Source organism: Camelus dromedarius, chromosome 32, assembly GCF_036321535.1.
Source record: "Camelus dromedarius isolate mCamDro1 chromosome 32, mCamDro1.pat, whole genome shotgun sequence".
Taxonomy (NCBI): domain Eukaryota; kingdom Metazoa; phylum Chordata; class Mammalia; order Artiodactyla; family Camelidae; genus Camelus; species Camelus dromedarius.
Window position 1 is genome coordinate 19,440,666 of NC_087467.1, and position 25,333 is coordinate 19,465,998.

At 46.4% G+C, this 25,333-nt stretch overlaps 1 protein-coding gene across 23 annotated transcripts in view; it reads right to left on the bottom strand.

The window, feature by feature from the left end:
* The window catches only part of LOC105086006 (band 4.1-like protein 3), a 189,462-nt gene that overhangs the window by 63,251 nt on the left and 100,878 nt on the right, over window positions 1-25,333 (bottom strand). For all 23 annotated transcript variants that reach the window (XM_064481575.1, XM_064481578.1, XM_064481594.1 and 20 more), the window contains exons 2-3: window positions 17,093-17,334; window positions 12,580-12,777 (exon numbers count right to left, since the gene is read on the bottom strand). In XM_064481575.1, the coding sequence (XP_064337645.1) occupies window positions 12,580-12,777; window positions 17,093-17,323 (429 nt within the window). In that variant the 5' untranslated portion in view covers window positions 17,324-17,334. The remainder of the gene's footprint in view (window positions 1-12,579; window positions 12,778-17,092; window positions 17,335-25,333) is intronic.

Below are 25,333 nucleotides of genomic sequence, written 5' to 3' on the forward strand. Positions count from 1 at the left end.
CCTGTATTTTTAAAGATGCTTAAAATAAAATTGAAGCCTCTTCAAAAACCTTCAGTCACTGTGTGAGAAATCAGAAAATACAGGGAGTCGAGGCTAAGTGGAACTAGGAAGGGTGTTCCGTGTCAACTTCTGAAGGGAGTAGGCATGGAGGACAAGCAGGGTGACCCTGTCAACCCCTCCTGCCACAGCCCCGCCTGCACGCCTCGAGGAGCCCACCGCTGCAGCCCAGGACGGCTGGCTCCTCACCCGCGTGGCAGCGGGCGGCTCCCAGGGCGCCGGCACCGAAGCCAGGAACGGAGTGGGTGTGAGCACGTCTGGCACACGGTCAGGCTCTCACACACCGAGTGCTTTCCGACACAGCAGCACAGACCCCGAGCCGCATCTTCTGTCCGACCTCAGCAGGGTCAAGCCGGGCAGCGTGAGAAAAGCGAGTCTGCTGCTTCCAAGGCAGGTTTATCAGTCCCAGCAAGCTCCTAGGTGAGTGGCTGTGAAATCTTCAACACGAGTGCAGTTGCTTCCTGCTCATATCGATTAAGAGCATTTCCCAAACCGCCGGATTCGTGATTAGCTGATACAAAAACACTGATAATATTCTTTCCAGGTTAAGAAAAACCCAACCACCTAGAAGTGGGGAGTCAAGATGAAATTCACTTTCACAGATTTAAGGAATACTTTCCAGTGTCTAATATATTGTTAGGTGATGAGAGCAAATCTGTAAATAGTGTGGTTTTTTTGGTTGTTGTTGTTAAGACTTTATATTTTTAGAGCAATTTTAGTTCACAGCAAAAAGGAGGGGAAGGTACAGAGGTTTCCCACATCCCCCTCACACACACATACCGGCATAGCCTCCTGCCGTCAGCATCCGTGCACCATGTAAGTGGTGGGTTTATTACCATTAATGAGCTTACACGGACACATCAGAACACACCCCAAGTTCCTAGTTGACATCACAGCCCACTCTTGGTGCTGTAACTTCCGTGGGTTTGGACAAGTGTATACAGACATCATTATGGAAATATACAGAGTATTCTCACCGCCTGCAACACCCTCAATTCATCCCCCCTTCTCCTACCCAAGCCCTGGTAACCAGTGAGCTCTCTCCCGTCTCCATAGTTTTGCCTTTTCCAGAACGCCACACAGTAACTGGACTCATCCAGTGCGCAGCCTTTCCAGATTGGCTTCTTTCACTTAGTAACATGCAGTTAAGGTTCTTCCATGTCTCTTCCATGCTCGATGGCTCACTTTTTTACACTGCTGAGTACTATTCCACTGTCTGGATTCTAACACAGTTTACTTATCCACTTACCTACTGAAGGATAAAAGCAAATCTCTAAAACATATGAAGCTGTGATTCCATTTTTACATAAAAACCCCCCATTCTCTATACAGAGTATTTTATACTTATATTCTTACAGACAGTGCCTAGAAGGATATGCCTTATGCCTTACAGCATGGAAGTTCCATAAGGTTGGGACCCTTTCCAATTTGCCAGCCAGTATAGACCAACAGGGCTCCCAGCTCCTGTAAACACTCTTTCTTCCACTCACAAGTGAACTCTAGTTTACAGAGGAGAAAACGGACACTTCAATAACTTACAAACAAAGGGCAAACCAAGATGCCAACCAGGCCGCTGCTACTGTCACATACTGCCCCCCCCAGTTTAATAGAATTGAAGCTCAAAGTTCAGTTCTTTATAGAGTCAACTGGGACTGTACAACAGCCCTCTAGTCCAATCTGATTCGTGAGACTTCGATGGACACCCAGCCGCTGGGACACCTACACAACATGAGCTTCATGAACACGGCTTAACAAGCCTGGGGGCGAGCAGCCCTTTCCACTGAAATACTACAAGCTTGCCCAACTCCTGGATGAAGGAATTCAGGGGGAACTCCGAGTTCAGCCCTCCCTCTATTCTGGCTTTAACGGACCCCAACATCTCGGGTACTGCTACAGAAAACCTGATGGGGCGTGTTCCTTAGCAGAAGTCGCCAGCCATTCAAGAAAGCTTAATTTTGGCAAAGCTGAATCCAATTTTTAAATTAATTTAGAATTTTTAAATGGTCCTCTGTTTACTGGAACGACTACAGACACCCTGAGCATGTCTGTCTGATGCAGAAACCTTGAGAGTAAATGTAAGGGAAATATAAAACCTTGGCAAGAATGGTTAACAATACCTTTTCCACATATCGACAGCCCCAAATGAAGCTTGCATTTAGAGCTAAATACACTGTTAGCCTCGACATAAGTGCCCAAACGGGCCACGGTGATTTATCAACTTATTGCCAATAATATTAGCTACGGCTTATGTGCCACAAACAAAAAAGCTGAGAAGGAAGCTATTCTGTCTCACTACACAACGCTTTAGTGGAGCCACCCTCTGTATTTCATCATCAACTTTCCCACCTCCTGCTGAATTGTTTAACTGCCATCTGAAGAGCCACCAAGACTGGACTGAAATGCCACCACGATGGATTCTCCCATATTCCTTTGCTACAAAAATTAACACGACCACAGGAATACTAAAACCACAAAAGGTGTCATGAATGCGCTTTACTATCTCCTTTTAAGTGAACAACGTTTTTTCAAATGAAGAGCACCACATTCCCCTCTCTTCTCGTGCCAATGGGACACTGGGCCGTAAGACGCCCACGGCAGCCAAATCCTGCAGCTAGTTGCTGCCTGACTATGCGCACTTCCTTTTGGGGCCAGATCAGCTGGTGTGTGGATGCCAGTAAGCCATGTGCCAGCTGGTTCTTTGTAAATATTTCACCGTGTCCCTATAATGGCGCCTTCAATACCATACTCTCCGCCAGGCTTCCTGAGCCTCCCTCTGTGTTTTGCTGGAACGTGTGCGGACACCACATTCACATTTTGGAGGACTCACAGCATTCACGCTCTCCTCCAACTCTTAAAGAGTCTGTGATTCTACCAGACTCTGGCCCTGCAAAGAAGTCACGGGTGCTGTTTGTAAGCCTTGGAATTTGGAGACAAGGTCAAAGACATCTGCCTCTGAAACTAAGGGAAACAACGACAAGGAAAGTGCCGTCAAATTCGGGAAGATCCATCAAGTGGGGATCTCCCCAGGTGGTGACCAACCTACGGAAAGACTTTCTCATCCTGTGGCGGATACCAGCAGCCTTCTTCCTAAACTTCCTGCGGGGCCAAGACTACATCTACGGAAAAGAAAGGCATCAATTTAAATGCTAACTAAGAGGAGACGAGCTATAATCTTGAAAATTACAACCTGCCTTGCATGGGGGAAATGCTGTATTTATGAAATGAACTGGCAATTGGTCAGGAAAATGGGGGGTGAGGGGTGGAATCACTGCCTGGTGAAAACTGTTTCTCTCCGGAAGGCTGGCTAGGGTCCCAGCGAGGCCGAGCTGCCTCTCCACCTTGAGCGGGATGGTGTGGAAACTACACAAATGTGCTTAAAGTCATTCTATATTAAGGCAAAGAGCTGAGTCGCGCCTGGAACTCTGTTCACTGCCCTACTCTGAAGAGCTTCTGCACTATTATCCCCCAGCTGTTTGCCTCTTCTCATTCACAATAAAATAGTGTTGGTTCCAAGTTTTACTCTTCACACAGTATTTTTTTTCAATTGAAGTGTAGTTGACTTACAACATTGCTAGTTTCAGGCATACAGCAAAGTGATTCAGTTATATATATAGATATATCCTTTTTCAAATTCTTTTCCATTATAGGTTATTACAATATATTGAATAGAGTTCCCTGTGCTCTACAGTAGAAACTTGTTCTTTATCTATTTTATGTATAGTAGTGTGTATCTGTTAATCCCAAACTCCTAATTTATCCCCCCTCCTTTCCCCTTCGGTAACTATAAGTTTCTTTTCTGTGTCTATGAGTCTGTTTCTGTTTTGTAAATAAGTTCATCTGTACTATTTTTTAGATTCCCTATATAAGTGATATCACACAGTATTTTTCCTTCTCTTTCTGGCTTACTTCACTTAGAATGACAATCTCTAGGTCCATCCACGTTGTTGCAAATGGCATTGTTTCATTTTTTATGGCCGAGTAGTATTCCATTGTATAAATGTACCACAGCTTCTTTATCCAGTCATCTGTTGATGGACATTTAAGTTGTTTCCACGTCTTGGCTGTTGTAAATAGTGCTGCTGTGAACATCGGGGTGCGTCTGTCTCACAGAATATCTTATTTCATGATAATACAGCCAAAACCAAAGCCTTGGTGATCACTTTGAGAAAATTAGGTTTAAGAAATCTCAAGAAGATGACACCCTTTCCATCAACTCAAGCTGTCCCTTGGATAAGGTCTGCTCATAACCTCAGAGCCCTTTTGTTCCCGGGAGACCTCATTCATCCACTTCAGGCCAGAGTCACGCTGCCCGATTTATTAAAAGGAGCGACCTTTGCGAGTGTCTACTTCCAGCCACCAGGCGAGGGGCAGGAAGGAGGGAGGAGAGGGAAGGAGATGGGAGAAGGAATACAGATGTGAAAGTGAGCACAGGAGACAGACTGGGGTGGCCTCACTTCCTTCTACCTCCTCCCAATCTACGTATGTAAGTAACTATGGAATTTAGAAAAATTGATCTATTTGATGTCAAAAGCTTACAGCATTTAAAACAGAGTAGATACTTAAGAACTGAACAAATATATTATTAAGTAATTTAAAAAGCACATCTTTTCCCTTCTTTTTCTCCTTTCCTCCTAGTATTTCACAAGTCCATGCTGGAGTAAATACTGTATTTTGATTTGATCTTTCTGCTGCTACTGACTTTGGGTGTCCTGATGTCCCCAGCCAAGAGCGCTCTGGGGGAGAGGGCAGGAGGTCTGGGTTGCGGCTGCGTGTCCTCAGGCACACCATTAACTGCTCTGAGCCCATTTCTTCTTCAGCAAAATGAGGTAGGAGACAAAGTGATTTCCAACGTCCCTTCCAGATCTTAGAATGCGTGGCTCTGTGAGGAAGACAATGCCCTGTCTGAGCCCGAAGTCTTTGTCTCATTTGGTTTTCAGTGTCTGGAAAAAAACTTTATATCAAAGGCCCTCAAGACAAACTTTATATCAAAGTCTGTAAAATTAGTAAAACTCCTTGGCATCTTTTGCACACTGTGTGACGGTAGTTCCAGAGACTGGAATTGTTGTAAACAGGAAAAAAGAATATGCATTAAGCCAAATCATAATTAAACCTCGAACGATGCACTCCCTTGTTAAAAACTATCTCTGTGCCTGCCATATACAAATTGATCACTGTGTTCTAGAAAATAGAAAGATTTTAAGGAGGTGCTCGGCCCAGACAACAACTTAAGAGAGAGGCTTGGAAGCTGTAGCAAAGGCCGGCTTCTCGGAAGGTGGCTGGGGCAGCTCACTGGTAGCAGACACTCCTGTCCTGGGGCCCAGGGGCCAGCTTAACTCATGTGAATGGGAGGCCGCTGTCCACCAGGCTGGGAGATGAGGAATGGCTTGGACAAAAGTAGGGAAGAACCATCTTTGCTTCCGGGGCCAGGGATGAGTTAGAGCAGGCACCGAGCATCTGGAAGCAGTATCGGCGGTAAGCAGGATGAAGCCTGGCCCGGGAGCAGGGCTGCAGTCTGTCACACACGTGGCGCTCAGTGACAGGTGCGCTTTCCCCAAACCTCAAGTTAAGCCTAGACGCAGGTGTGCAAAGGGCAAGTTCTTCTGGAGAAGCAGCCCCGAGCGAGCAGGACCCTCCCCTGAGCCCAGAGGAAGGTGCCCGCAGCTGAATCAACATCTCTTAAGACCAGGAGCAGAGCAAAGGATTTCAAGGATTTTTTTTTTCTAGAGCATAGGTGAAAACTCTCAGAGGTAAAGCTGGGGAAGATTCTGAAAAGACAAATTTTAAGCAAGTCTACTGGATATAAAAATGTGTAACCTGAATAACCTGAACATTTAATCACACCATGGTGAGAACAAGAAAATCTGGATTATTCTGAAACCTGGAAGATGGCTTTCTTCCCCAAGCAGGTAAGGAACACCCGCTACGTGAGAGTCGGCCGCTGCGCTGTACGAAATACAAAGATGAATGAGACACCGCTCGCGGGACCGTGCGCCCACATTCCGCTTCCGAAGCCCCCCACCCCCGCCTGAACGCAGAGCTCGGAAGCTCGTTTCATCAAGTCAGCGACACAAAGTGGTCGGGAAACACAAGGCGAGAGTGAAGAGCTCGGGGGACAGCGAAGCGAAAAGCAGACCTAGGCCTTCGGCACCACGGGTCAGAACAGTAACACCCGGAAAACAAACCTCCACCCGGCCTCAACACCGTGTGACCGCGGGCAGTGAACGCAAAAAGCACCCCGGGGCTGAGGTCTTTGACATGCGGTCCCCTCAACATGCACAGCCACTCAAGTTCAGAGTCACTCAGCCTCCATTACACAGCCCCCAGTGTGGTGGTGCTCCACAGGGTTTACTGGTCTTATTTCTTGACATAGATGCTCACACTTTTAACCTTCACAGTGTGTGCAGTGTGCCTACACTCATGACGGACTATGAATCTGTTACTTTTTGAAGATCACAAAATCAGCAGAAAAGAGCTAACAATTTTAGTAAAAGCATTTGTTTCTCTTTTTTAAACAAATATTTTTTAAAATTCTTTTTTGGGGGTGAGGTAATTAGGTTTACTTATTTATTGACTGTATAATGTAGGTACTGGGGGCCAGACCCAGGACCTCGGGTGTGCTAAGCACATGCTCTACCACCGAGCTACACCCTTCCCCTTGGGTTTGTCTCTCTTAACCAAGCCATAACAAGGTCCAATCTGCACCCTTCGGGAAGACTGAATGCTGACTCTGTCAGGTAAATAAGAAGATGCGTGTTAACAGTCCTTGTGCGTGACGGTCCCCATGGCTGCACCAGCATCACTGCAGGAGGAAACCAAGGTAATTAAAGCTCTTAAGCCACCGGGAGGCCCCAGGGCCTGATCTGCAGCAGGGAGGCTGCCGCTGCTGCCAGACTGGGCCCCTCGGTTCCAGCACAGGGCAGATGGTTTGATGTGATGAGACAGACAGCTGAGCAGAGACCCACTGAGAGGTTAAGTCAGAATTTACACGGTGTCACAGAATCAAAAACTCTGTGGCTTAGGCTATTGTTGAATGAACGATCCCCGGACTGGTTTGGAAAAAATTCCTATTTTTAATTTTTCACAATGATCATTTCTCGTAATCCATGAAAGGCCACAGGTGCTCTATTCAACGTTCCGGGTGTGGCAACCCTACCCGCTGGCCAGTCCAGAGCTTCTATAGGGGCTGCAAGGCATTTTAAGAGAAGCTGGAAAATTCAGACACTGAGTTTGTTTTTCCAACCAAATCCCATGAGGGGAATATATGAAACAGAAGCATGATTTGGACATCTGATTGAATCACGAGCAAGACAGAGCATTTGGACATTTTGTAAACAGTCGCTTCCTGACCAACAGTCAGAAGGGGACAAACGCACATTCAGGACAGAGTGCGTGGCGTCCCTCCCCCTCTCTGGTGCCTTGGAAGCATCTCTGGACAGGAACGAGAAGAGCCTGAGGAGTAAACGCCACCGTTTCCGTGCTTACTCCCAGCCCCGGGCCATACCAAAGGGCCCTCCGACCAGCACAGAGCTCTGGACGCAGCCAGACCTGGGGGCAGGGAGGCGCGCTTCTAAGGCTTTACTGCTGCACTTAAGTAGCTTTTGGACTTGCCCCAATCTGGATGCAAACGTACCTGCAGCATGGCTGAGTCGCTGCCGTCCTCCCCCAGAGTTCCAGCCCCGTGCGGACTTACCGGGGCTTAGGAGCACTGACTCAGCGGCGTGCGGGGTGCAGAAGAGCGAGCCCAGGTCCCCGCGCACAGAGACCCGGCGGGGCCCTGTGGGGAACACCCGCAAGGTCCACGTCCCGCCTGCCACTCCGCAGGAACGCTCCAGACACCCCAGCCATGGGATTCTGGTGGAGAACAAACCAAACTCCCCTGGAAAATGGTTTTACGTGTGTAAACACTCAGCAGCACACCTATGCTACGAAAGAGGGACCCGCATCTCAGATCACGGCTGACTTCTTGTCCTAAAACCAAATCAGACCAGATGAGGATGGTGCCAGGTGAGAGCAGACATTTCTAACTGGATGGGCACTAGGAACAACGCTGTCCCTGAGCAGACTCACACAGGCCCCCGAACCCAGCAGCAGCGGGACTGAAACGGACGCGAGGAGCACTGGTTCCTCTACTGTGTGTGACGGGGGCACTTTTGTTTTTCTTTTAAAATTCATGTTTCAGACATAAACAGCAACAAGGATCACAAGCCACGGGGAGCTGCTTGTGTTCCCTAAGGGTCCAAATAAACAACAAGAAGGGACCAGCAGAGATGGAGATTCTGTCGGCACATGTGAAAATCCGGCAGCCTGAAAACACTGCCCAGACATACATCAAACGACTTATAAGATCTTTTCGTATATTTTACTCATAATAACGTCTTTCTATATTCTAGATCATCAAGACTAAGCGTTTGAAAAAATTATTGAGGAAAAAGTCTCTCAAATGGAAAAACACCAGATGCTGTAACAATCTCAGCCTACTGCTGGAGGGAAATTTGAAAACCTCACAGAGTTGGAAAAGGCCTCCCATCAAAACTTTGGGGGTAAGAACTGAAGATTCATTAAATGCTTGGCCATTGCTCTCATGCTTCTCTGGGTCGTTGGGTTTCTCCCGGTGAAGCACTGCCGGGCAAGAGAAAATGCCACCTCGTGCTTTCAAAGGAAAGGAGAACCAGGCAGGGTGTGTGCATGTCTATGCATGTGTATGTGTGTGTGTGTGTGTCTGTGTGTGTGTGTCTGTGTGTGTCTCTGTGTGTGTCTGAGTGTGGGCAGGGGGTCCTGTGAAGTGACTATAAATTCTCATGATAAAATCATGGCAGAGTTGAGCCTTCTTGATATTGATGGCGAAGTAATGAAGACGTTAAAATAAGCTACATGGGAAAACACCAAGGCATAGAGATTTCATGAAAATCAAACGTCTTTTTGATGCCTTATTCAATGCAAAAAAAAAAAAAAAAAAGCTATGCCTGTTACTGCCTCCCGCATTCTGCTCTCATTCCCCTACAACTGCATGTGCCGGGGTCAGGGGCTGGGGAGGCAACCCTGCTGCTTCAGCTCAGAGTTTTGTGTCTCTTCCCTCCAGGAGCTTAGAGCAGGAAGGGGCACTGGAAGCAAGTTGGGGGGAGGGAGGTCCTGAGACTGTATCCAAGAGCGAGTGGTTTCCACAGACGGGCCCGCGTATTTTGCTGGAATCCTAATGGCAGCGCATGCAGCGCCACAAGGTGGACTGCAGTCATTTAAAACATCCCTTTTCCGCTTATTTAAAATCTGACTTCCTGTACCTTCTACCTTAGTTTTACTTCCTATGCATTAAAAACATGTTACAATGTTCAATGACAACCTTTCCAAGTAACTGGAAGTAGCTATCCTGTCTCCTCCAAATCTTATTTTTTCCATATTCAGCATATTCTGTTTCTAGAATGGCTCCTCATGGGAAGGTTTCAAACCCCTCACCGCCCTGTAATTCTCTGCTGAATAAGCCCTAGTCAGTCACTGGTCACTGCCCTGATTAGTTATCAAACTGCGACCAGTTATTAAGAATACGCTACATCCCAGAGTGTACAGAGTATCTGCTTTAATCTTCTCAGAAATGCCTTTCCGAGGCAGTATTTCACCTCATTTTTCTGGTGAGGTCACTCAGGTGCAGAAGGTTTAAGAAGTTCCCTCGAAATCGCACAGGTGACATGCAGACAGGTCCGTCTTCACTCCCAGGGCTGGTGGCTCTGGAGCACCCACCACGTTTGAATTACACCAGAAACCCAAATGGCAATGTCTCCAGCTGGGACGGGGTGACCGGCCACCTTCCACTTCTAACCCAACACTGCACTTCCCCGAGAGCAGCCTGAGGTGGCCCTGCTGGTTCACGTGGGTGGGGAATCAACTTAAACCCAAAGAGGAGATTCACCTGAACTGTCACCAAGTCTCATGCCCTTCCCTCCAAACCCACGTCTATTGCACATGATCCTTAAAAACAGAGTGAAGTTTTACCTCCCCTTCTGCTAAATGTTATCCTGCTACTTGGCTTCAGAGTCCCACACCATCCACTTTGCAAGAAATCTGGATTCTGACACATGGGCTGTTACTCACTTTAAAAGCCCTTATCGCTTGAAAAAATTGTTGAACTGTTTTTGTGTGTGTGCGCTGTGCCTTCATCCAAGACTTGGATAACAACTCAGTTTAGAGGAGAGCAAAGGCTGAAGGGCATCTTCCTGGGACAGTGGTTTTCAGCCTCTTTTTACCAATTAGACCCCAGGTACCCTGCTGGCAAAGCTCGACTTTCCATAGGTTTGTATCTAAAAACAAGAGGCATTTTGAATTTGCTTTTTCAATTGGTGTCTCACTGCCACCCTGCAAACCACGTCACTGATTCCCAACCTATTTTCCTTATTCAGCCAGGCAGCGACAAACAAACCCATTTCCCTTTTCCATGTCCGCGTTTCTCCATCTTCTACCAAAAGGATGCCGTAAGGACCACGCTTTTTTCTACCACCAATGTCTGCTGTGAAACTGAAAATATTCTGCTGGCAAAGGATTTGTGTATCCCGGAAAAAAGTTACTCTTAAGAATCTGTCAAATTCATAAAAGTGCTTTATTATAAAAGGAAACAGCTGACCAACATTGCCGTGCCACTCAAAATATTCACAGTGACATCAAAAGTAACACTGAACTGTACCAACAGTTAATTACAAAATAAAAATGCGGCACTGAAAAATACAGATTAGCTAGAATGAATGCGAGGTACGGGATATAAATTAAGTTTATTAGCAAAATGATCAGCATGAAATGTACTCCATCAGCCCTGAGGCATTCATTCTCCCTGCAAGAAATACTATCAACCTTCTCTGAGATTCTTCTTCAGGAAACTCTGGTAGCCGTGACTCCAGGACTGCCAGGTAGCCCTCCTTATGCCATTACATAAATACAATTGGTAGAAAGACTTGCCTCAAAGGTAAGGAAAAAAGCTGCTCTTGACTTAGATCAATTCTTCCAGAAGGCAGATGCACAATGGAAAAGCACACTCTCGCCTGAGGGTACGGCAGTGCTGTGAGCATCACAGTAAAACTCAGGGAGGGGTGCATTATTGGATGTCCCCATTTCCAGAGTAAACATCTCAGTCAATAATTGAACACTCTGGGCTAAGAAATTAGCCAAAAATCAAAGACAGAAAAATGCAAGAAATGGATCTGTGTACGGCAAGCCTTAGGTGCGGCCCTTGATACACGTGTTTTACTCCCTGCAGCAACGCATCAATACTTCTCAGGTCACTGGATGACAAACAATCTAAATTAATATATGATGGAATAAATCACTTCTGATAGAAGAGCTTATTTCCAAAAAAAATGCTTTCTATGTCCCTGCAATCTGTAATAAATTAGGAGCCCAACCCATCCCTACCCTAAATGACATTATCAACTGGAAACGGATTTGAATCTTCTGTTCCAAGAAAAGCCACCGGTGCGTGAGTACATTATGCAAAAGTGTAAGGGATGATGTGGGGGGCAGGGCGAGCAGAGATGGATGAACGTGGAACGCAGGGAATTGGGGGGCGTGGTGCCGGCTGTGTCTGGGGAGAGCAGAAATGCATGACCACACGCGGACATAAACGGGCTGCTGAGTGTGCACACCAGGCAGAAGAGGGGACCCTGCGGGGGGCGGGGCTGGCGCAGAGGGAAGTGAAGTGCCCCACAGGACAAAGGGCAGGGGCTGGAGGCGGAAAACAGCTCTTCGGATGAAAAAGTTAAATCTGCAATGGAATCACCTTGCTAACAGAGCCAGCTGCCCCTTCCCAGCAGGGAGGAGATGCTGTGGGCGGGGCACAGGCAGACCTGCTGGTGGCTTGTGTCCCCGCCCTGCCTGTCTCCTCAGACACTCATCAGCCATCCAAGTCTGAGTCACTCTCCTCTGTTAACTTGGTCTTGCTAAACATCTCTGACAAAAGTCATTCAACTGCCCCTTTTCACAGAGGGTTTCTTCCTTTCTTTACAAAAGGAGCAAAGGGTGACATGCTCTCAGACACTCAAGCTGCAATGCCCACCACGATGTGCATTTTAATAATGACTCATCCTCCAAGTAAGACAAGGATGTTCCCAGTTCAAATTATCCTTCAGCTCCTACGTACAGAAATCTACAAGTTTCTACCAGGTAACAATCCACTTGCCCATGAATTATGCAAGTAGAAAAGGTAAAATTCATTTCGATGACAGCTCCCAGCTAGGATAGTAAAGAAAACTTGATTCTTTAAGGCCTCCAAATATTTTTTCCTACCATGGAAAGTATTAGAGATTTCTTCTTTTTCTTTTTTAAAGATGACCACATTTTCCTCTTGACTGTAACATTTTGGGGACATTATAAGTATTTTCAGTTATTTAATCCCCTGTTAGAGACTCTGGAAATAATTTTGTATTTAGAAACTGGGCCTGAGTAATTTTCCAGAGTTCTGGAAAAAGAGAGGCAACCCGTACGCGTTATGCCACATTCCCTAGCTCTCAATATCGGGAACAGAAAAGTCTTGAAGCAGACACTCACCTCTACATCGCAGGTATACTCTGAGCCGTCCAGAAGTATCACTTTGCACTGCATGCTTTTAGGCTTCTTGACAATCTTTAATGGGGATCGAGATAGTTTACTGCTATATGATTTCTGAGAAAGTTTATCGTCTTCTAATTGCTGATATTCGAGCTGTCTGGCAGCTCCAGCAGCAAACTCCCGTTCCTTGTCAGTGACCTGTGAAGAGTGAACAATGAACAGCTTTCACTGCAAGGCGGGAAATAAATCCTGCATCGGCCAGGCAGTAATGCAGTAATGCAGCACTCTAGAAACAGACTTCCCCATTTCCTAAAGGACGAGAGATGCCTGGATTAGGATGTTAGAAGTGGATATACCTGTTCAAACACTCAACAATGCTAACACTTAATCCAAGTAATGTCTGCCCTTTAAGTGTCCTCATAGGGCCTATCTCAGTTTGACTCGAGGATTTACATTAGAAACCGTGCATTATTAGCAGATGCCAGCACCATTCCACCCAGCCAAGGAGGATGCAAATGGGCTTCCGACTTCTTAAAAACACACTGGGTAGTAGAAGCCTTAAAAATAAATCAGTCGTCTAAGATTTAATCTAATGCATTCTGCTTTCTTCATTCACTGGGTCCTTCTATATTCCATGACCTATAACTGCCCCATAAATATACCAGGTACCTTATAAACAGTAAGGCCCAGAGAGCTTCAAGTATTAATCTTCTCAGTAATTTTACAACTGTTAAAATATTTGATTTAGCTCTAAATCAATTCAATGAAGCCAGCAGCACTGAAATTCATTACAGGGTAATCCCTTAAGTCTGCTTCCCCCTTCACTGTAATGAGCCAGTATAAGAACAGCTCAGATCTGTCCAAAAGCTTTAATCTGCTTTGAAATCACAACAGTCCAGCCTGAGCTAGACTCAGACTGCAGAGGACGTCCTATGTAACCAAAAAAATGTGCCCTTAAATCGGTCACATCCAATGACTCTTTCCCCGCTCCCCCACCCACCATCTATTAAATGACCACCAATGCAAATTCAACCCACGGGCCAGACCACCGCTTCCACTGGTCTGCAAACACACTCTGAAAGTCCAAAGGAAGATATGTTCTGAGATTCAGCCTGGGCCCCTTCAATAAGCACGAAACTTCCTCACTCATGAATGTATCATCCAGAGGCTAAAGCACCTGGGCTAAAGGGTAAAACCACACTGATGGGTCCAACCTCTCTTTTTTATTAGCCTCTACACTTCTATAACACTAATCACAAAGCTTTTTTTTTGGTGTGCAGTTGACTCTTGAACACCAGGGAAGGGGTGGTTAGGGGCACCAACCCTCCACACAGCAGAAAATCTGAGTATGACTTGAAGCCAGCCATCTGTATCTGTGGTTCTGCACCTGAGGGTTCAACCAGCACCAGATCACGCAGTCTTGGTATCGGAAAAGGGGGCGAGAGGATGGCTGTGTCCCAGGTCTTGGGCAGGTCACTGGGATGCGTCCCACCAAGTAAGGGTCCTTGGCTTCGCATAGGAAAGAATTCAGAGCGAGCCACAGATGAGTGAAAGCAAATTTATTCAGAGAGATGCACGCTCCGTAGACAGAGCGCGCTCAGGCTCTGACGGCGAGGGAGCGAGAGGCCTCGCGATGAGGTGGCGTTAGTTTTTATAGGCTCTGTAGCTTCACGTGCTAACAAGTGGGAGGATTACTGAACTACCTTTGGGAAGGGGCCAAGATTCCCAGGAACAGGGCCACTGCCCACTTTTTGACCTTTTATGGGCAACCCTGGAATTGTCATGGCGCCCGTGGGAGTGCCGTTTACCAGGCTAATACATTACAATGAGCATATAATGAAGTTCAAGGTCTATGGGAAGTCAAGTCTCTGGCCATCGTGGGCCTCAAGGTCTCTGGGAGTTGAATCTCCGCCCTCTGGGTGCTAACTGCTGTGTCATTCCTCTCATGGCTTTGCCCTGCCCTCTTCCCGCCTGTCTCAGGATTGTAGCATTTACTATTGAAAAAAATCAGCTTAAGTGAACATCCTTGCAGTTCAACCCCGTGTTGCATTTATTTTGGATTTTAGGAAAAGACTTCTGCTTTTACAGCGGCATCCTCTGTCTCGTTTTCCATCCAGAGGATTACTAATATCGTCCTTTCCTCCACTGCCTTGCCCAGGAATTCAAGGCAACGTCTTGAGAAGTCTTCAGAATAAAATGACACCAATTTGCTCAGAGAAGAAACCAAGAAAAAACTGAATAACCAGCTTAAAGAGCCAAACTAGCTAAGAAGGCAAGCCTCAGCTAAAACTAGTATATCAAAGCACCTGCTCTGGCAACTTCGGTCCAACTTTTTTGACTACTAGTCTTTCCATAACAAAGCATTAAAAAGTAAGTGCGAAACAGATATAAACTCATTAATTTTGGCCTTAAACTCCTCAAGGTAGTTTAAGGAGAAGTTTGGAAAACTTGAAATTTTATTTCAATAACCGTAATGTATCTTTGTTAAGTGCTTTATAATTTACATACAACTTCTGCAGGTTTAATTTGCATCTTCAGCTCACAGGCAACCTCAACAGAAGGTACATTTTTATTTAAAGGTTGCCTGTCATCAGCTCTTTCTGTGTATCAGGGAATATGGAATCTCATATTTCCTTTACTAAAATAAAAGCATCTGCGTGAGGCTAAGCGCACAGGGTTATTCATAGGTCACTCCCGGGAGCCTCTTAAACCGCCACCATGCAGAGGGAGGCCTCCCTTCTGGAACACTTGAGACATAGATCCATCATGGAGGTTTTCACACACATTTTTAAAACAATTTTATCAGCTCTAGAAGAGCAGCCCCAGTACTCAAGTAAAAAATGAACCGTAGTCACACGATGCACAGCAATTTAAAAAAACATCGGTCTCAGCCACGTTAGCCAATCCTCTACTTTGTTCATCCTCCTAACAGCTCTGGGAAGTAGGCGCATCCTTACCCGCACGTGCACACGAGGAGGAAAGGCCCCCTCTGAAGACACTTTCTCCACGTCAGCAAACCAGTGAACAGGAATTCAAATCCAGCCAAAGCCCAAGTGCTAGCTGTCACTAAATATGAACACGCACTTCATTCTACCTCAACATAACTGGGCGCCTAGTACCAATCGAAGAATTTCAGAGTGGAAGAATCTGAGAAAGTTCTCTTTTCTGATCTCTTCGCTTTGTAAACGAGGAGGCCGAGGCCCAGAGGCCTTGAAAGAGTTCTGAGACTGGGAGAACCGGGGAAGAGACGGGGCTGCGGTCTGCGGACTGAGCCCAGTCACCTTTCCTCTAGCGCCCAGTGTCACTTCTCTTTAACATGTGACTTGAGAATGTCACCTGTATTTTTAGAGCATCGCTGCGCTGATTTAGTACATGTGCTGAATCACATCTGTGTGTAGAAATTCTTCCATCCCGCACTTTCCTGTTTATTTCATTTCAGAGTTAAGAGGAAAGAGGGAAACATCCAGTCTCGTCGTTTTAAATTTCTGAAGATTTAAAAATAAACAAACAAAACACTACCACCATCACATATCCACAAAAAGAGAAGATACAGGAAAGCCATGATGTTAACGACAGCTGCTCAGATTCTGCCTGGCAAGCTGAAGGGTGCCCCGCAGTTCCCCATCACACATCAGAGACGAGACAGAGCATCGAGTTATGAAAATAAATATTAATCCTTACACAGTTCTAAAGCAGAACTAAAATACTACGAGAAAAGAAATAATCAGGCTGCAAACATATAGTTTAATGGTATATCAATGTGTTTCGTTTTCCACAGACATGCTGACTTCATGTCTCTTCTTTTAACGTCTTCTAGAATTTCTAGCTTGACACAAACCCTTCCAACCTATAATCGCAGGGACTCCTGGATTTCCTCACCCCATGTGAGTCACTATTCTACAATAGTTGACTCCACGTTTGAAGTTTTAAGCCAGAGAAATTGAAACATGGATCCATTCAAGGCTCAGGTATAAGCTATGCTTTATATTTTGTATGAAAACTTTAAAAGGGGTAATCACATTATCTGTGACAACTTACACATGTTTAGGTAACAGAGCTGAAAATACACGTGTACGTGGGAGAGGGAAAGAGGCCGCCTTAACAGGAGCTGCCAACCTGAGGGTCAGAGTAGCCCCCAGAAAAAAATCACAAGAGCTCAACCCCCGGGCTTGAATAAACAACCCTGACTATAGTTTGAGTCACTCAATTAGGAGGTGTTCAGCCTCCCTGTGAACCCAGATAAAACCACTAACCTGCAGTCTAGGTTTCAGGGTGAGTTTAAGTGCTTTAATTAAAGGAAGGAGCTAGCAAGCAAGGTTGCGAAATTCACTGAAAGCCTTAAAATAGCATAAATTTCCATCTGCCTGGGACCAGAAGGGGCCAAGCAATGACCCCTCGTGGTTCCCTCGAGTGCTAAGAGACCAAGGTCAGAGCAGAGCCTGGAACAGCTCAGCAAACACTCCCGGTGGGTTTTCTGCGGGATGCCCGGAGGCGCGGGGCGGGCCGGGCTCACCTCCTTCCTCACGGGTGTGCTGTGCGCCGCCGCCTCGAACTCGTCCAGCGCCTGCGGCGGCTCCTCGGCGCCCGGCTCGGGGTCCGGCTGCGCCCCCGCCTGCGCCTCGGGCTGCGCCCCGGCCTGCGCCTCCGGCTGCGCCCCCGCGTGCCCCTGCGGACCCGCCGCCTGCTGGGGCTCGGCCTCCTGCTCCGGCTTGGATTCTGAGTCTGATCCCGATTCAGTCGTCATGGTCGATTGTTCTGCAAGCAGAAAGAGGGAAGGCCCCATCAGTGGGTGCAGTTACCTCCTCCAGGGAAGGGAGGCGGGATGCTCCACGCGGAAGGCTGACGCGAACTAGCGCGGGAACGACGCAGCAAAGCTACCCATCAAATCAAAGCCCGTCCCACTGCACACACCAGACTCGTCCAATTCGCCACAAAGGCGGCTGCCCGTGGGCGGCTCAAAATGAACACTGAACTAGAAGTCAGAGTTGATTTGGAATGATCACGGGTTTTATTCCTATTAGATTTTTGCCACAGATGACCGTGAAATGACATTACCGGCATAATAATTACCTAACTTAGATACGTTTAATGTCAGAAAAACGGATTTGCTGAAGATCTACGTTAATCTCTGGGAAGGATGATCTAATAACAGAAGCAGACATTCTCTCTCCTTCCCTTTACCCTTCCTCCGTATACACGGGGGTCCTGCTCTGTCCCTCCAAACCCCGGAACCCAACCATTCCTCCATGAATAAACTCCTTCGTGGGAAATAATCTTGGGTGATAGAAAAATAATCACTAACCTTCAGCCCCAAGTTAAATGGCTAGTTTTAAGCTTACTTGCAAGTAAAAATCACAGGCTGCTTCAGGAAGACGAAAGGGAAATTGGGGACGAATGAAAGTCCAGGAGAGAAGCACAGTGTAGGGCAGGAGGGCAAGAACCAGCCTCAACTCTGCCTTGGGCTCTGTGACCTCAACAGAATTTGGCTTTCCTGTCTGTTCTAAGAACCTGAAATTCTAGGATGCTGAGAACCAGAGACACTGCTATATTCACTGCGTGCAACCTACGGAAATGTTGTCCTCTGAGATAAGTCAGGACACCCCTGATCTTACAGACCAGAGCAAGAGCGTCCAGCTCCAGGGCGTGGCGACCACTAGCCCTCCATGGAGAAAGGCAGCCTCCCCACCACCGCAGTCGGCTGGAGGCTTCATGAACTATCTGAGTCCATTACAGTTTTATTTAATTCACTGAAGGCATACTTTACCCGGGTCATCTGAAGAAGCTGAAGGAAACACTCATACTTTACTTAATACATTTGAAAAACCTAATTTTTTTTCCCAGTAAGCTTTAAGCTTTGCTTTTTTAAGTTCAAAAGTGTTTAGGTCTATGTGAGCAGGAAAATTAACAAATACAAGTTAGAAAATAGAAAAGGTGGTTATGTAAGTGTCCACCTTATCAGTAGGCATTCATCTTTCCAAATCCAACTGATGCCAAACACCAGGGTATACGATACCAATATGCCTTTAAAATACAAGAATAGTTGATGGTTTCCATAAGCCCCCTAAACACATTTCAATAAAACCAAGGAAGCAGCTGGGTCCCCATCTAGAGGAAGGGGGACCTGTGTTAGTAAAGGACTTTAACAGAGCAGGAGAGCAGAGTTCCTGAGGGGACAAAACCTGCAAGTTAAGTCTATAGGGAGATGGCAGAAGAGCCAACTCAAGTCCTTCTCCAGTGCGTCTGCATCGTGACCACTCTGTTAACAGTAAGCAAGTTCCCAAACTCGGATTCCTGAACTCCAGACACTGGGGCAGCGGGCCCTGAAGGCCCAAGAGTCTGTTTGGAAATTTCAAAGCCAAGTGCATTTTCAGCCACGACAAGCCACAGACACTAACCAGGTCTCTTTGTTTTTGGTTGGAAATGTATCTGTTAAGGTTAGAAATACCGGCTACATCATTTCTTCATTCATTAATACATTCCTTCAACAGACGTTTGCAGAATAGCTGCTCCTGGGGACGCATCAGATCAAAACGAATGGGGCTCTGCTCTAGTGGAGGCAACCTTCTAATTGAAGGAGAAAAAGAAATGAAAGATGTCAGCCAGAGAGAGGTTATTAGATAACCCAATTTAATATAGGTGGGTGGCTGCCGACATGGGATGGTTAGGGAGGGCTCCTCCACAGAGGGGACATTCCAATATGGAGAAGAATCTGCCATACACGTGAAGATACAGAGGCCGGGATATGCCTTCCAGGAAGACCAGTGCCCAGGCCCTAAGGACGAAACGAGCTTGGTGTGGGCAAGGAAGGGAAAGAAGAGGGAGGAAGATGGAGGTAGCTGGGCCCCAAGAGGTGCAGGAGAGAATGGTCCCTGATGAAGCAGAAGATGTGAGAGGTGGTCAGATGCTGTGGGTCTTGTCGATAAGCCAATGTATGGAGCTAGGTTTTATTTTAAATGCAATGGAGCACTCTAAGGGGAGGAATGAGAAGGTCTTCTAGATGCTTGTAGAAGACCACTCTGGTTTGGGAATGAGTGGGAGCTGGGAGAGCGGTTAGCAGCCACGGCAACAGTCCAGGCGAGAGAAGGTGCTGGGGCAGGGCAGCGGGAGGGGCAGGGGCAGGAGGGCAATGGCGCCTTCTAGTCCATCTGAAGCCTGATCAGAGCCTTGTGAAGACAGCGGAACTGCACTAGCTGGTCGGCATAGTCACTTATAAACGTTCCCCCTCGTAGCAACACAGGGATCCCTGCAGGTGAAAAGACTGCAAATCATGTTTTCTCTGCAAGGCAGGGCGCCCCCCGGTAAACCCACATCAAGCTTCCATCATTCTTCCTCTGGGCGGTGCTGCATCCCTACCGCGGGAAGCCTACGGTGAACCCGACGTCACCGGCTACCATTTCTGAACACGTGCAGGTGAGAAGCAACAGCCTGACTTTATTCATAATGACTATTCTTCTGGGCTAAGCGACAGCTCCAGCCTTCCCAGAAAAGCAAGCAGGTTAACATGAGAAGCTCTGGCCTTCCGGGCACAGCATGTGTTTCCAGACATCACCTGAGAACCCCGCTTGCGGCTACGTGGCATCTGTAGCTCTGTGCTCCTTTCACACATAATCTGGCAGAGAATTTCGGTCTCCAGGAAACGTTAACGTGATGATCACTGAGGCACTGTCATTATCGGGAATTCAAATAGGTGTTGGTAAAGTTCCCACAGGGTCCACACAAGAAGCTGGCTGGTGTTTTTTGGGGCATTAATTTAAGTGACTAAGTTGTTCACCCATGAATCTCATCTTTCCAGGCTGGACTGAGAGCCACTTCACGAAGCACAAGGCAGTATTTTTTCACAGCATCTTTACATTTTTTTCACTTGGGCAAGCATTTTAATGGATCACTCATTGCACAGCGGGAACACCTCAGAGAGCTGTTTCTGGGTTAGAAAAGCGCCAAACACATCGTTTATTTTCAGGAGTTAACAGGAGTGCCTGAATTCAGTCTCCTGCTAGCTCTGTCTACAGTCATTAGTGTCCCGTCTCATTGGCATAGCGTTCAGAATTGACTGTGACTTCATTTCCGCCAGCCAAAGGCTCTCCGACAGCATCCTTGAGGTTTTAAGCAAAAAAACTAAATCAATGTGGAAAATTCAGAACACCAATGAAATACAGAAGAAAGCAAAATGTTCAGTCCTTATGTCAAACTGGATCCTGGAAAGTCTAACAGAATAAGCCTAACGTAGCCACCATTCCCTCCGCTGGCTGTTGCAGCGCGCATCCCTCTCCCGAAGGAGGAAACCGCTGTCATGCCCTCAACGTGCAGGTCACAATTCCAACGCGGCTCACCTGCTTCTTAACTAACCTCGACACAAATGTTACAGCATGCTGCTTTATGGCTTCCTAAAAGGAAAGTGCAATTTGTAAAATGCACAGGAGCTTCATGAGTTGGACAGCTGAAATAATTTCTCCTATATGTTTCCTGCTTTTGTTAATATTTTTTGGTGAACAGGGTGCGGTGCTGGAGAAAGAACAGGAAGGTGTTTGCCGGGAACCCGAGATGCCTCGTGCAGGCCCCTCCCTTCCGCGCTCTCAGACCAGCTGCCCCTGAGCTCCGTGAAGTGGGTGTGACCCCCACGGGACAGGCGGGGACAGACAGGTCAGTGGATAACTTGCCCAAAGTCATGTAACAACAAGCACAAGGCCAGCAACGAAGTCGGAGTTTCTGCCTCTGATAACAGAGCTCTTTCTTTCACACAAGTTCTGCACTTCAGCACAGCAACGAAGCCTACTTGCTTAACCTCCTATTCCTACTTCAGAACCAGACTGCATTTCAAACTTACTCCTTTATCCGATCATCTATAATTCCCTGATGCTAATATGCTCCCTTACCCTTCTCAAGGACAAGTCAAAGATGAGTCAGTTTGAACTGCTGTAACATTATACTTTGTTTCAAAGACTACTTCCCTATGGCGTACCCACCCTTCAGCACTCACCTCACTTACCCTCACCACTACTTTGTCTTTATTCATACACACAGACCAGCACGATGCTAGTTTCTAGTCTGGCGTGAGCCTGTAGGATGCTGTGCCAGGTTGTCAATTTACTTCTGGAAAACCAACCAACAAAATGATCACTGTGAATAGTATTGACTCTGCTGGTAGGTTCTCAACCATTTACAACTTTCCACTGGTGGTGGCTTTAAGCCTCAAATGGAGCCTAAGTTGTAATCAGCACCAACTTTGAAAGTGTTGTGGGTGGAGGGGCACATATGGACAAGACACCAGCAACAGACGTTCCCAGTTTTAACCGTCTGGTTCCATTGTTTGAACCTGTCAAGAATCCGATGGCTCAAATCAAGAGAGGAAAGAAAAGGTGGCGGGTTTCCTCGGCATTGCCGGCCAATCCTCTCTCTGGGTAAAACTGATTAGCGAAAAGATATCTTTGGCAACTTCACGCAAGAACATATTTCTCTATTACCCAACATCTGACTCCGCATCTGTGAGAAATGAGGTGTGAACCACAGAGAGTGAATAAATTAAACCAGAGTCAGGCTCTGTGCCGTCAATGACGACACCCCCCCACGTGAGAGCGGTCCTGCTCCTCCTGAACCAGGTGTGTCTCCCACAGAACCTTGTCTCCAAAATAGGGGAAAAGTTACGGCTAAAACTTCTCCCTTTGTACCTAAGTGAGGGGAAACTTCCCCTCTGGTATCTGGGCTTCTCTCTCTCTCTTTTTAAAAAATTTTTATTGAAGTGTAATTGATTAACAATGTTAGTTTCAGGTGTACAGCAAAGTGATTCAGTTATACATATATATATATTCTTTCAGATCCTTTTTCATTAATGTTATTACAAGAAGTTGAATACAGTTCCCTGTGCTCTACAGAGGGTCCTCGTTGTTTTATCTATTTTATACACAGTTTATCTATTTTGTATACAGTGTGTCTATTAATCCCCAACCCCTAGTTATCCCTCTTCATAGGCGTCAGCACCTTAAGGGTGAGGACAGCTAGGACAACAAGTCCTGTCTCAAACGACCCGAGCACAAAGCCGGGCTCCGAGGCCCCGCTGTCCGGGAGAACGCTTACAGACGGTGAACGAATGAATGAACAGTGTGTCTCTGAGCCTCACGAACATGTCAGTGTGGCTGGTCTCACCACCACCCAGGAGCCCCATACATTCAGACGAGCAGCACTGCACAGATCCGGAAGATCCATTTTCTCTAACGGCATGCCTGCCTCGCGGCTTTTATCTCTCTGGTTAGCTCCTAACAGCGCGCTTCGCGCAGGCGTCCAGGGCGAGGCCCCAGAGGACGTGCAGGGAGAATGAGAAGGAGCACGAAGGGCCAAGGCAACCTTGTCAGGGGTCCAGGAAGGAAAGCTGCATATAAATATTTGTATCTTGCCTTTTACAGGAGCATAGGCAGTTGGGATTCGAAGACTCACACAGCAGGAATAATGTTTGATCAAATCAATAAAGACATGGGGGGAAAAGTCATTTCTACTGAGAAGAAAGGGAAATCAAATAGATGGGAAAATTCCAGGCATTCTTTTATTGTTTCCATGTAGTGCTTACAAATATCACCCAAAGTCACCAGCACTGGCAGCCGAGTGGTCAGTAAACACAGGCAGACCTCATTTTATTCTGCTTCACTCTGCTCAGCTTTGTAGAAGCTGTTTTTTTGTTTGTTTGTTTTTTAAATAAACTGGAGGTTTGGGGCGACCCTGCACCCAGCATGTCTGTCGGCACCATCTTTCCAACAGCATTCGCTCACTTCCTGTCTCTGCGTCACACTTAATTCTCACAATATTTCTGACTTTTTCATCATTATTATATTTGTTAGGGTGATTTGTAATGAGGGATTTTAAGAGTCACTGAAGGTCAATGGTGGTTAGCATTTTTACCCATAAAGTATTTTTCATTCAGGTGTGTACATTGTTATTTTAAGACATAACGTTATTGCACACGTAATACACTACACTATGGGGTAAGCAAGACTTTTACATGCACTGCGAAACCAAAAAATTCAAGTGACTCACTCTCTTGTGGTGGTCTGGAACCAAACCTGCAGAATCTGCGAGGAATGCCTGTATGTAAATGAATAAATGGCTGAACATACCGGCCTCATTTAACATAAACGTGCCCCGAGTCACGTATCTACAATTAACTTCTCCGGAAATCAGATCCAATTCAGTCCCACTCCTAAACCCTTTTGGAAATGATTGCAAGTGACTAGCTTTCAACAATTTCCCATGTAGAATGTGCTAAATTCCATCAGCTTCCCTGTTGAGTCCTGACATTTCCTAGGACTTCTATGTATTGCAAAGCCAAAGTGACAGAACTCATTTTTCCCCACAGTTCCGTCTTACAAATTCTCTCAGCCACCCCACGATGAACTAACTACATGTTCCCAATTCTTACACGCAGAGGAAACCGGAGCTCCTCTGGCCTTCTGGATCCTTCTACGCTTTGGGGTTGTGACAGGCTGTTGAGTTTTTTCATCCTTTAATACCCATGTGAGGCCAAGTATTCAATTATTCTGTTTTTACTGTACTGTGGCAGCTTTTGTCTCTCTTCTGGTAATGGATGGAGACTACAAAGAATGTTCTTCAAAGATCTCCCTGGCACACAGATGAGCTGCTTGAGAACAGTGCCTCGTCCAGTTCTCTGAAGGTGCAGATAAGAGCATTCTTTACTCCAGGGCTGTTCCCTGGGTGCCGGCAGCACCGTGAAAGGGTTCCCCATTTGTGCCTCAAATCCTTTGTAATTAACACTTTAGGAGACAGCTCAGCCCCTGCCTTCCCTCGTGCCCCCGGGGTGGCTCAGTAGATAAAAACGTAGCTGCTGGAGATGCCTTGGACATTCCGATTACAGGGGCAGAATTTCCCACACAACGTACTAAAAGTGACTGAATGGCTACCGGTATGATATTTCATGTCTATTCTTCTTCTCTAACAGGGAACTAAGCCAATAAACAGCTCTTTCAATGTTTCAAGCCACGTATTTCCAGTTCAATGGGGATTAACTTAAAACCCTACAGACAAAAATAAATTTGAAGAAGGAAGCTTGAAATGCAGCTCATCTTTTAAAATTTCCAGAGGTTCTTTATGGTTTAGGTTTTTAGAAAAGGTTTAATTGCAACAAACCTGCCTCACTTCATACGTTGATAATTTTTTTAAATTACTACACTTTTCACAATGAAATTCATTTTAAATCCTTTAACGTGTCTGTTTAAAAGAAAAGCAAAATAAATGTCTAGCTGGAAGCGTTATATGTAGTTAAAGAAGCCACACTAAACCTTGACTTTAAAACTCTCCTGTTCAGAAGAATCCTCAAATGGGCAGGAAAAAAGGTGTTTTCTCCCCCAAAGTAGACGCTGCCAGAGTCAGGCTGTGAAGAGGAGAAAAGTCTCCAAGCAAAGGGACGGAAGTAAAATGGACCAAGAAGAAGAGAGGGTGACGCTGGTTCTATCACATTTACCAGGAAACCCTATCTGGACTGGAAAGAGTCGCATGGGTTCAGGATGGAATGAGAGCTTTCTATGAGGAGAGGACAAGAAAGGAAGAAAACCCTGCTAATTATAATTCGGAGGTCACCTTCAGTTTTCGCCTTAGTGACCGACGACAACTCTGGACCCCTACCAGCCCTTAGCCGGTGTTTTTGTTTTTCTTTCTTTCTTTTTTTTTAATGGAGGGACTGGGGATTGAACCCAGGACCTGGTGCATGCTAAGCACACATGCTACCACTGAGCTCTACCCTCCCTCCCCCACC